Source organism: Canis lupus, chromosome 26 (assembly GCF_003254725.2).
Source record: "Canis lupus dingo isolate Sandy chromosome 26, ASM325472v2, whole genome shotgun sequence".
Lineage (NCBI taxonomy): Eukaryota > Metazoa > Chordata > Mammalia > Carnivora > Canidae > Canis > Canis lupus.
The window spans coordinates 27,053,756-27,066,293 of NC_064268.1; the positions used below are offsets into that span (position 1 = coordinate 27,053,756).

At 59.1% G+C, this 12,538-nt stretch overlaps 2 protein-coding genes across 4 annotated transcripts in view; one reads left to right on the forward strand and one right to left on the reverse strand.

Moving 5' to 3' along the window:
- Nucleotides 1-12,538, reverse strand: part of RSPH14 (radial spoke head 14 homolog) — a 78,050-nt gene that overhangs the window by 23,467 nt on the left and 42,045 nt on the right. The window lies entirely within an intron of this gene.
- The window catches only part of GNAZ (G protein subunit alpha z), a 51,856-nt gene that overhangs the window by 12,659 nt on the left and 26,659 nt on the right, over nt 1-12,538 (forward strand). The window contains exon 2 of the mRNA XM_025474676.3: nt 9,236-10,371. Within this exon, the coding sequence (XP_025330461.1) occupies nt 9,649-10,371 (723 nt within the window). The 5' untranslated portion in view covers nt 9,236-9,648. The remainder of the gene's footprint in view (nt 1-9,235; nt 10,372-12,538) is intronic.

Genomic DNA, 12,538 nt, shown 5'->3' on the forward strand with positions numbered 1-12,538 from the left:
TCTCCCCAATCAGAACACAAGCTCCTCGATGCAGACTCAGCTTGTCCTACCCTTCCCCCACCCAGGTCCCCAAGTCCAGAGCAGAGCCTCCTCACACCAGGCTTGATTCCCAGAGGGCACAGTGATGCTCACTCATCTTGGGCCCAGTGGTTGATTGACTGACTGTCCGTTTGGATCTGAGGGTAGAGGGCCTCGGGCCCTCGTGCAGATGCCCACTGCACCTCGTGCTAGGTCATTTAGCAACAGGAGAAGCAGCAGAGGGTGCCCTGATGAACAGGCAAATGGAACTGAGCAGAAGAGGGGTGACAGGTCGGGGTGATGCCTTTTTCTGAGACGAGAGACAGCCTCTGGCCTGAGTGAGGACAAGGGATACAGCGCTGACACTCCAGCCCCATTGCCTCCGCCCTAAGGGTTCCAGCTAGAGAACCTCTGGGCCCAGGCTCCCTGTGTCCCCATCTGCATCCCCAGATCATACAGGGTGGCCTGAGGCCACAGCTGTGAGCGGCGCCCAGCCTTCCCGTGAGGAGGGTAATCCTTTTTCATTTCTCTCTCAATCCCTTTCCTTCAAGGAGAAAATCTCAGTCTGGTCCAGTGTGATTCTCACACCCTCCGGTGCGCTAATCCCAGCTGTTGAACAAACAGCAAGCCCTCTGCTCACCCCTCCGCAGGCAGCGTCCCTGCGAGCAGCAGCCACACCAGCTCATGGGTTAGGGGACTTCTGCCTGTGGTGACTCCAGCTTTCTGTGTAAGTAGGAAAATGAAGTTTTTAAAATACATCATCCATTTACATAAAAAGTGCCAGCTAATGTAAAGCGAAATGCTGATTAAGTCACAGCAGGTAAGCAGTTGTACTGTGGGCACGGGGGTTGGGGGAGCCCCGCAGGCCCAGTTCCCCCGCTCCTCAGACCCCAGTCCCTACATCTGTATGGCCAGGCCCCTCTCCTGGGGATGCTGTGAGGCAGACGCAATAGGACACGTGTGCATAAGGACAGGTAGGCGCCTGGACAGGGCCGACCCACTTGTGACAGAGGTGCCAGCCGTGTCCCCCACCGTGCCTCTGGCAGCACCTTCCCCTTCTGTGTCCCCAGCAGCCTGAGGCAGCACAGTGTAGACAAGGAAAGGGAAACCAAGCCCTGGCCCTGATCCCACTCTCCCCAGCTTCCCTGGGACAGACCCTCCCCAGGCACAACCCAGCTATCCCTGGTGGTCCGAGGACACAAGGAAATGGCACCACGAACATTCTGTGGGGGCCCTGATGACTGGACCATTAGGGTGACACGTGTGGACGGGGCCAAGGACACATCACTATGGGGAGCTGGTGGGTGGGTGCCGGAGAGGCAGGTGGGTGCTAGAGAGGTGGACGCACCAGGTCGGGCCTCGCCTTGTCCAGACTGGGGAGAGGCAGGGAGTCTGAACCAGCAGAAGAACCGGGCAGGGGAAGGACATCAACTTATCCAAGACCACCAAGGGGCCACCAGGAAGACCCTTGCAGGTCCAGTGTGGGCTCTAAGAAGACCTAAAAGGGGGGCGCAGATAAGGAACCCCAGGGCACGATGTTCAGGCAGGAAAGAGGGTGCACGAACGGCCAAAAATGTAGAACACCAGATTCCAGGATGCCAGGCATGAAAGGGCAGTGGGAAACATCTTACGAAGAGGGGAGGAAGACCGATAATCAGTGACCGTGCAGGCAGAGGCTTTTCCGGACCTGATGTTTCTAAAATAGAGCCACGGTGGGAGCTGACACAGGGCTGCAGTTCCGGAGGGCAGAGAGGGGGCCCACCCTCTAGAGGAAGACAGAAATGACATGGGCGGCTTTGGCCCCAGGAGGCCGTGGGAACCCCTTTGGACCTGCGAGCTGAGGCCAGCCCAAGGCCAGCAGCAGAGGCGTGCAGAGCCCAGCATGGCAGGGTACCCCCATGTGCCTCTCCTTCTGCCGGCACCTGCAGACCCGCGATGTGGGCCTGCTGGGACGTGGGGTAGGGCCTTCCCTGCTTGGCCCAGAAGCCCTTATGTGAGGAAGGGCCTGAGGTCACAGACACCTAGCCTGAGCCTCCAGCCTCCTCCCAATCCAGGTCGCCACAGGAGCAGCTGCTGGGTGCCAGGGTGGAGCTGGCAGGTGGGAGAGCCACTGCTGCCAGAGCAGAAGGTGTCTGAGCAAGCTGGGGCGGGGTGTGGGGCCAGGGGACAGCAGTGCTGAGTCATAGCTCTGCCCCAGCAGGCTGATGCTTGGCCTGCATGGGGGGGCAACGGGCCGGCAGCTCTTGGGGGGTGGAAAGGCCCAGGACCTCAGGCTGATGATCCTCACGCTAGGGGCTGAGCACTCCCCAGGGAGCATCAGGCTGGGTGCATGTGTCACGTGTGCAAGAAGACTCAGGCCCACCAGTGTGCCCTAGGTGTGTGGTCTCGCCCTGCCTGCTGGCCCTGAAACCTGAGTTGCCCTCTGCCTCTGGGGTTCTACCTGTGGTCTCACACACACACACACAGGCCTCTGAGTGGCCTCTGCTTGGGCGCCAGACAACCTTGCCTCTCTAGCCATTCAGTCTAGGCATGGGCCTGCCTCTTCAGTGGGGTCAGACTCCCCTCCCTGGCTCCTCCCTTTCTGATGGTCCAGGACACTGCGTGGAGTGGGCTTTCCTTGGGTGGGGAGGGAGTCCACAGAGTGAGGGGCTTGGCTTCTTGTTTCCACCTCCCTCCAAGGAAGTGGGTGCCCGGTGACGAGCGAGCCCCGCCCGCCGAGGCCAGGCCTTCTCCAGCCCTGTAAGCTGATAAGCCGTCTTCTCTCCTTGGAGACCCTCTGGCTTAGCCCGGCTTGGGCAGCAACACTTTGGTGACCTTGGCTCTGGGCTCCCTTCCTCTGCGGGGGGGGGGGGGGAGGGGGAGTGTACAGAAGGGGCTGGTGTCGCACAGCCCTGCTCTGACCTGCTCTGCCCAGCCCCTAAGTCAGCCGTTAGTGAGGACCACAGCGGACGTGTTACAGTGCCGGGGCTCTGTGCCAGGTCACGTGGGGCATGCCTGGGGAGAGCCATGGCCTGTGTGGTGGGCATCCGGGGTACAGGGCAGCAGAGTATGGAAAGGCCCCAGAGAGGTGGTAGCAGCACTGTACTCCACCATGGCCCTGGCTCAGGACTGTCACCTGGCATCTGTGATGTGAATGGAGACTTGAGAGGGTCATGTCTGGGGGGAGGGGGCAGTGAGACGTGAGGACGGGCTGGGCTTGTCAGGAAGTGAGCAGGGACCAAGGTCAGGGGCCTGGGGTGCAGGGCAGGGCAGGTCTTAAAGAGCATATGTGGTGTGTGTGCTCAAGTATCTGGCCTGCACGCTGCCGTCAAGGGGTCCCTGAGTAGGCTCTGGGTTTGGGGATCGCATCCTGGCAGCCTTTACGTACACAGGCAAGTGGGTAGGTGAGTCAGGGAGACCGTGAGGGGATGTGATGGAGCTCATCAAGAGTCATGGCCACGGTGGGCCACATGCCTGCAGAGCCCACCATGGCACACCTGCCACTTCCTCCCAGCATCCCCTCTCCAAGGATGGCCCCACTCCCAGCCTACTGGCCAGACCCTGGGGTGCCCGAACCCTACCACCGCTCTGCCACCAGGCACTGCCCATCATACAGCCCGTGTGTCACCTGGATAGCTGCACCCTGTTCTAGTCACACACAGGGCACTCCTTGCTCAAACCTTGGCTGGCTTCTAGCTCGCTCAGAGAGAAAGCCAGAGTTCTTACAGTGACCCCCTCACATTAGATGCCAGCTCCCCACCTTCCTTCCTGACCCTCAGACTGGCCAAGCACATTCTCAGCCCAGAGCCTTTGAACCAGCTGTTCCACTCCCGTCACCATCTGCTCGTGGTCACCTAGCACCTGTCAGGGCCTGCCCACCTCCATAGACCTGCAGCCTTAGGTTAAGCAGCACCCCTGACCCTGCTCCTGTGCAGCTTGGCACCTTCCCCATCACAGAGTCTTTGCTGCCTTTGATCTGATTCTCACCTCCCTCCACCTGCGTAAACTCAGGCGCCCGTCTTTGATTCATTCAGCAGTCGTGTGTCCCCCACCCCCCAAGCCCCTGGTGAGTGGTTAGTAGGCCCTGACTCCTCCCCTTGGTCCCTCTCACGCACCTCAGCCCCATTCCACAGTGTAGCTCGTACCTCCTCTGCTTCAGGCACACCACAGGTAGCCACCCACAGTCATGGGCGTGCACTTACATATTCCCACGCACATGCGTGGACCTACACACAGGCACATACCTAGATGGGTGCATACACACATACACAGTCCTGCAAACATATACATGTGCGTGTGTGTAACCCCAGACATGCGCACACACACAACCACATGGCCACAGCTCTGCACCCACACAGTAGGTGCCCCTGACTGTCCCTGCCTCCTCCTCTCACCTGTGACACCTTCCTCTCTCTCTGTCCAACCATTCTGACTGTCCTTCAGCTCCCCAGGTACGCCATGGTTCATCTCTCCCTTCGCCCACAGGGCCTTTGCACACACCCTTCCTCTCACTGGTACACTCTTTCCCTCACCCACTCCTCAGTAATTTCCAACCAGCCCAGCAGTGCTGTGGTGGTGGTGGTGGTAAGGGATGGGATTTGTGGGTGTCAGGCCCCAGGGACCTGTGAGCAGTTACTGAACCAGGTAACCGTGTAGTCATCCAGCCCTTGGCTCTTCATCTCCAGGCCAATGGCAAGGAGGCCCAGTAAAGCCCAGATTAGACTGAGAGAGAGAGGACTGGCAGGAATCGCACATAAAGGCAAAGAAGCCAAGCCTCAGGATGGGACAGTGCTGAGGTCCCATTTGGACCTCAGCAAATACTCTTGTTCACAGGCCCCCCTCCCTGTGTCCGTGCGCAGCCCAGTCCCCAACATTGAGCACCAATATACCCTGGGATGTGGCTGAGCCCTGCAGAACCACAGGGGGAATTCTGAGTGGGCCTTGCCTCTTTGGATCTGAAAGAAGAGGGTGCTTCTAAGAGAGGGACCCACCTTGGATGTGTCTGTTGGTGGCTGCCCCATGTAGGTGGCAAAAGCTCCCAGGCTTGGCCTGGTGCACACAATTGCCTCCTGGCTGTTTCCTTCCCCCTTACTCCCACGTTGCCTTGTGGCTGCACTGGTCAGGGACCACCCGGCCAGCCCCAGGCTGCCCGCCCACTGCCCCCAGACTACTCCTGATTCTCAGAAGCCCAGCCCTTGGCCTTGGGGTTGTGGAGCACGCACTTGCCAAAACACAAATCATGCCTTCTTAGGGCGGCTTTGGACTTGAAGGCTGGGTGGGGAATCTTGGTCCCAGCAGGGGGCCATTAGGTCAGGGTTCCAGCCCACAGAATGGATGATGTGCGCCCCAAGTGGCCCTCCACTGGTGGGTGAAGCCAGGAGGCAGGGGGCCTGCTTCTTTCTCTTGTACCATGTGGCCTCCTGTTTTTATTTTGGGGGTAACTCACCCACAAGACCTTTTTGTGGTGTTAAAATTGACATATTATAAAACTTATTACTATTTTAACCATTCTTAAGTTTACAGTTTAGTGGTATTAAATATATTAATGGCGCTGTGCCTCTGAATTTAACGACTCTAAGGACCATATATGGGGAATCACACAGTACTTGTCCTTTTGTGACCGGCTTCTTTCACTGAGCATAAAATCCTCAAGGTTCATCCGTGTTGTAGCAGGTGTCCTTCCTTTTTAAGGCTGAATAATATTCCTGTGTGTGTGTGTGTGTGTGTGTGTGTGTGTGTGTGTGTGGCATTTTACCTGTCTGTTCATCTGCCAGTGGACCCTGGAGTTGCTTTCACCTCTTAGCTATTGCAGATAGTGCTGTTATGAACACAGGTGTACAAAAATCTCTCCCCAGACCCTGATTTCCATTCTTTTGGGTATATACCCGAAGTGGAATTGCTGGTAATTCTATTTTTAATTTTTTTGAGGGAAGAACCACCCTACTGTTTTCCATAGCAGCTGTACTATTTTATATTTCTACCAAAAGTGCACAAGGGAGCCAATTTCTGCTCATTCTTCTCTTGTTGTTGTTTTAAATACAGTACTCATCCTTCTAGGCATGAGGTGGCATCTTACTGTGGTTTTGATCCACATTGTCCTGTCAGTGATGTCAAGCATCTTTTCATGCACTTACTGGCCATTCATTTATTCTTCTTCAAGATTTCTTCTTCAAGAAATGTGTGTTCAAGTCCTTTACCCAATTTCTAGGCAGATTGCTCCTTGAGCTGCTGAGGTTTACTTCTCTGTATATTCTAGGTATTAACCCCTTATCCAACATATGATTTGTAAATATTTGCTTCCATCCTGTAGGTTGCCATTTTAGCTGTTGATAGTGCCTTTTTATGCACAAAATTTTCTAATTTTTATGCAGTCTGGTTTGTCTCTTTTTTTATTTTGTTGCCTGTAGCCTTTAGTGTCATATCCAAGAAATCATTGTCGAATCCAATGCCATGCAGCTCTTGACCTGTGCTTTCTCCTAATACTATACTTTTAGGTCTTACATTTAAGTCTTTGATCCATTTTTAAATTAATTTTATGTATATGGTATTTGGTAAGAGCATCACCATTTTTCTAAGAAAACCCCAGCCCTGGCAGGAAAGACCAAAGAAAGGAAGGATGCAGTGGAGAGGTACAGGCCGCAGGTGGGACAGGATACCCTGCTGGCAGGGTGGCAGCCACGCATGAGCTGGCCTGTGAAGAAGAGGCAAAGTTCTGGTACAGGAGCAGGTGAGGGGCCACTGATGAGTGGTGGCTGAGCTACCCCCCGCCCCCAAGAACAGCCCTTTGCTGAGCCTGGCAGGCTCCCCCGGCCCAAGCTGTAAGAGGAGGGATTTGGGTTTGAGAAGGATCTGGCTACAGGGAGGTCATGCGAGGAAACAGCCAACGTCTTTGTCTGTTTGGGTGCAGCTCTGAATGGAGGCAGGGGACTGGCCTGCACAACCCCAGGCCATGTCACCTCTCGGCTAGACCACATCCCAAGAGTGGGGTCACTGAAGGGTGCCTCAGGGCATGGAGAATTGGTGCCTGGTTGCTGCTTGTCTAGGTGGCAGTGACCAGCCGAGGGAGAACTGGTCGCTTGGGGCCTGGGTGTCCCTCAGATTCTCAAACACAAGTTGAAGGAAACAGTAATGACAACATGGGGCACCCCTGGCATGGCTGGCATTGCCTTCAGGAGGGAGAACCTTGGCACTCGTGCAGGAGTGAAGGCCCCAGGAGCCCTGGGTGGCTGCTGGGGATGTTGGACTCTTTCCTACACCTTGAGGGGCTGCTGGGTCTTCAGCAGGGGCCCCGAGAGCAGCCACTGGGCCCCCGCTCCACACACAGCCCGGGGAGAGAAGAGGCAAGTCTCGGATAGCATGAGAGACAGGGCCTCATCCATGCCCTGACGCCTGTTTACAAACCTCTCTTAAAACAAAAATTCAAAAAAAAAAAAAAGAAAACAAAGAAAACAAAAATTCATTTAGGAAGATACAGGAAATATGGTAAAATGCAAAGAAGGAAAAAATCCTTTGAAATTCCACAACCTAGAACTCACTGCTGCTTGAATTCCTTCCCTGATCTCTCTCATGTGGTGGTTACATGGCCAGCATGTCCCCCACTCATGGTCCGGTGGGACCACGGAGAAGCCACAAGGTCCTCAGCCTCTTCATGCCTGAGGCTTTCCCTTCCCCTCTCCCACCAGCCCTCACCGAGTGCCCACAGCTCCCAGGCCCTGGGCTACATTAGCCCACAGGCTATGCTTGGTCCTGAGGGAGCACCCACAGGTGATGAGGACACGGGGGTACTAGCTGCCACTGCCTGGGTTCCAGACACCGCACTGAACGCTCTACCTCTAATAGATGCTTATGACCGGTGAGGGACAGGCTCTGTGACGTGGAGTCAAGTGCTCAGGCCACACAGCTGGGATGAGACATCATCCTGGGAGCACTGGGGACACATGAAGGCTCAACCGAGGGGGAGAGGTGGCATGAGAGGTGCTTGCAGGACCCCTGGCTACAGAGGCAGGTGGGGCCAGGGAAAGAACAGGCCTCAGGGTCCTTGCCATCCAGGGCCTGCCATGAGGGAGCATCGGGGGTGGGGGGGTGAGTGCTGGCCATGGCAGAGTGAGGAGGCTGCAGGGGGCAGCCAGGCTAGGACAGAGGTTGTGGTCAGGCTCCCAGATGGGAGCAGAGCCGGAGCTCTGGGCCTGCCCTGGTGGGGAGAGCCCAGGCTCAGCTACTCACAGGTCATCGGGGGAGGCCTGGGGAGAGCTTGCAGGTATCCTGGGTCAGCAGGTGGCTGGCTCAGGGCTGGGCACTGAGGAGCTGACGCCCTGGCCAGGGTGTGAGCACAGCTGTTCCTTATTGACCATCAAGGTGGGAACAGAGACATGAAAGACCTGGCCTAGGACCAGGGAGTCTGTGGGCTGCCTCCTTGCCTTGCCCTGGGCTCAGTGGTTCCTGATGCTCTCAGACATACTCTGGCTCACCTGCCTCCCACACCTGGCTGCTGTCCTGTACCCCCCAGCCCCTGCTTCCCCGACTCAGCCCGCCCAGCCCGAGCCTCTCCCCACTGACCCACCTCACCCACCAGGAGCCAGGCTGCCGTGTTCCCCGCCCGAGACCTCTGCCTTGCTCTGCTCCCTGCCTGTCTGTTTACTGCCAGGCCTCGCCAGCCTCCTCCTGGTGAATGTCCTGCCCTGAGAGAGCGAAGGAGTGACCCAGCTCCCATGAGAGGTGGTGAGGGGAGATCATCCAGTTACCCTGGTGTCGGACCCCACTGTAAACCAAGGAGGGGCCAAGGCCCATTGATGCTGTGACACATGTGGGTACACCCCCGGCAGCACAGGAGAGGGTGAGGGAGGTGGTGGTGAGGGGAGGACATCAGAGCAGGTTCTCTGTATGGAATCCTAAAGAACAACAGACCCAGAGACTGAGGCTGCGGGAGGGTGAGGTTGGCCGGATGCAGGTGGGGAGGGAAGGGCGGCAGGGCCCCAGACTCCCTCCCTCGCTCCAGAAACCCTAAGGCTAACGTCCCAGTGTGGCTCTGGGCACCCTTTCCTCAAGTACCAGGCTTCAGGCACACTGGCTGGCCAGGCAGGGTGTGAGGCGCGGAGTGGGGCGCAACTCAGCGGAGTCCCAGGGAGGGGAGCGGGTGTGCTTCACCGTCCCCCAGGCTGCTTCCCGAGGAGGCCCGGTTTCCCTCTTTCCCACCCAGCCTGCGGCGGGGGGAGGCTCACCCTCTTCTCTGTGTTGGCAGGTGAAGGGCGGATGCCCAAGGCGGGGGGCCCGCAGGGAGCGCGCGCGGCACCGGCCCGGCAAGCGGCGGCCAGACGGCAGCAGCCTCGGCAGACGCTGGAGTCCGGCTTCCCACCGTCGGGAGGACAGGGCATGACGGCGGCAGATCGGGCCCCACAGTGGCCCGGGCAGGTGGAGAGTCACTAGGGAGGCTCGGCCGCCTCCTCGCCCCGGGCGATCGCCATGCCGGCTGGAGCAGAGCTGCTGGGGCAGGGGCCGCAGCGTGGCGTGGCCTCGCCCCGCCGCCCGCGCTGAGCGCTCCGAGGGCTCCGTCTGCCCCGCACCGGCCCGCGTCTCGGCGTCCCCCCCGCTCGGCGGCGACAGGGAGCGGCGCCCCGTCCCGTGCTCTGCATCTGGGCCCGCCGCTGCCGGACCATGGGATGTCGGCAAAGCTCAGAGGAGAAAGAGGCGGCGCGGCGGTCCCGGAGGATCGACCGCCATCTGCGCTCGGAGAGCCAGCGGCAGCGCCGCGAGATCAAACTGCTCCTGCTGGGCACCAGCAACTCGGGCAAGAGCACCATCGTGAAGCAGATGAAGATCATCCACAGCGGCGGCTTCAACCTGGAGGCCTGCAAGGAGTACAAGCCCCTGATCATCTACAACGCCATCGACTCGCTGACCCGCATCATCCGCGCCCTGGCCGCCCTCAAGATCGACTTCCACAACCCGGACCGCGCCTACGACGCCGTCCAGCTGTTCGCGCTCACCGGCCCTGCCGAGAGCAAGGGCGAGATCACCCCCGAGCTGCTGGGCGTCATGCGGCGGCTGTGGGCCGACCCCGGGGCGCAGGCCTGCTTCGGCCGCTCCAGCGAGTACCACCTGGAGGACAACGCCGCCTACTACCTGAACGACCTGGAGCGCATCGCCGCGCCCGACTACATCCCCACCGTCGAGGACATTCTGCGCTCCCGGGACATGACCACGGGCATCGTGGAGAACAAGTTCACCTTCAAGGAGCTGACCTTCAAGATGGTGGACGTGGGCGGGCAGAGGTCGGAGCGCAAGAAATGGATCCACTGTTTCGAGGGCGTCACGGCCATCATCTTCTGTGTGGAGCTTAGTGGCTACGACCTGAAGCTCTACGAGGACAACCAGACGGTGAGTGTGCCGGGCTTTGCCCCTGCCTGTTCCCGCCTCGCTGGCTCCTGGGAAGTGGTGGGCTTGAGGGGGTGGGCAGGGCAGGCGACGCTGAGGCACGGGGCTCCGGCCAGGGGCCGTCTCTGGGAGCACAGCGTGGAGCGTGGGGGGGGGCGTGTCTCGGGCACCGGAGGGCCTCGGGGTACCGTCTGCTGTGGCGCCTCTCTTGGGGGCCGCTAGCACGGACAGGTCCCACTCTGACCTGAGGGTCCCTCACGGGCCCTCGGGGTCTCTGCATCCCTCTGAGTGACCACCACACCCTCGGGCCCCACCAGGTAGGGATGTCCTCACCCAGCTGCTGACAGCACTACCCTCAGGATGCTCATAGACCCCAGGTACCCAGGTGGCCCCTGCCTCAGTGCCACGAGCAGCCCACACCCATGCCCGAAATGCCCAGGGCGTGGAGAGCCATCCCCTGCCAAGTGGGACCTACTCCTTGGCCCCAAGACCATGTTGCTTGGAGCCCAGAAAAGCGGCCCTGGGGTGCCCGGCCCGCAGGGAAGGCTCACTGGGGAGGAAGAAGGGGGAGCTGGGCCCTATGAGGGGCTCTGCTCTGGGTGAGTTTGGGGTGCAGTCAGGTGTGAGGGGGTATAGCCCTGGAGGCTGGGAGGGAGGTTGACAGCTCGGCAGGACATGAATGGAGACAAGGCCCAGGCCAGGCATCCGGTTGCTGGTCTATGTAGCAATCCAGGAAATACACAAAACCCCTATGATTACAGGCACTGTTATGGGTGCTGGGAACTGCAGCCACGGCCCCACAGCCCCTTTGGGATCCTTAGAGTCTGGCAGCAACAGGGTTAAGAACTGTTTCTGAGGCTTAATCCCCAGGGGTCGGGTGGGTATGGGGGTTCTTTCAGGCCCTCAGCCTGAACACTGTGGTTCTCAGCGTGGAGAAGGGCGCTCAAAGGAAGGGGGTGGATGGAGCCCCCATAGAGGGGACACAGTGCAGGGAGGTACCCAGGAGCACCCAGGGTTGGTGCTGAGCCAGTGGGGGCTCGAGGGGGAGAGGGTGGGCAGCATGATGCAGGTGCAACCAAGGCAGAAAGCCCAGTGCACAAGGCACCGCAGGGGCTTTGGGTGCCCAGGAGTGGTGGTGGAGGCTGAGCAGCCGGATGGGGTGGGGGGTGGCCCAGGCTGTCCTACAGAGGACATTTTGTGCCAGGCAGGAGCACTGAACAGAGACTCGCAATCTGCCCTTGAGGCCTTTGACGCTGGGGGCAGGAGGTGTGGGGGCAAACGGGTCCACAAATAGCCATACATGGTATGGAGCTGTGGGTGCCAGCAGCTCAGGGGGGCAGTGGTCTGGCAGGGGGAAGGGGTGGTGATGGTCCTGGTGGGGGACCCACTGTGCTGGGAAATGGGGGTGGGGGGTTAGCCTCCAGGGCCTAGGGGACCAGGGCAATGGCAAGGAAGGGGCTTCATTCAGTCTTTTTTAAGGCAGGTGGTAGCTTTGTTCTTTGGGTTCAGTTGGGAGTCTTAATTGGGCTGCGGCCCCAAGAAAGTATACAGACGGCCTTGGGCTGCGGCCACCATGCTGGGTGCCTGAGCATTTTTCTGGATGGAGAGAAGGTCTGTGTCTTTCAAGGTATTCAAGGAAATCTAGCCTCTTGGAGAAGGGGAAAGAAACAGCTGCAGGTGATCGTGAAGACAGGAGGCAGGGCTCCCCCTCTGTCCTGTGTGCACCCGGGGGTCTCTCCAGGACTGTGCCAGGCAGTGACGGTGTCAGGGGCCTAGGCTAAGGACACTGCATCCACGGGGCAGGCCTGCCTTGCTCCCAGCACTGTGTGGTTTCTAGGGTTTCTAGCTCCTCTTGTTCTTCTGCCCACACCCACTTTGGTGCTGTGTGAGGTTCTGGGCAGAGGGACATCCCAGCCAATGGGAAAGGTCAGGCTATTTGATGAGGCATTGCTCTGAGCAGAAGGCTTGGGGCTGACCAGGCTGTGACGCAAGGCCCAGGTCGGGTCCGGGCGAGGCCCCAGGACAGTGGCGGAGCACATCTGCCAGCCACATGGTGCTCCTGTGGTCAGCTCTCCGGCCTTCCGCCTTTTTCTGCCATGTCCTGAGGCTGGTGATAGCCTGTGCTCTGGGGCCTTCCTGAGGCCAGGATCTCGGGCTGCTAAGTCTGTCA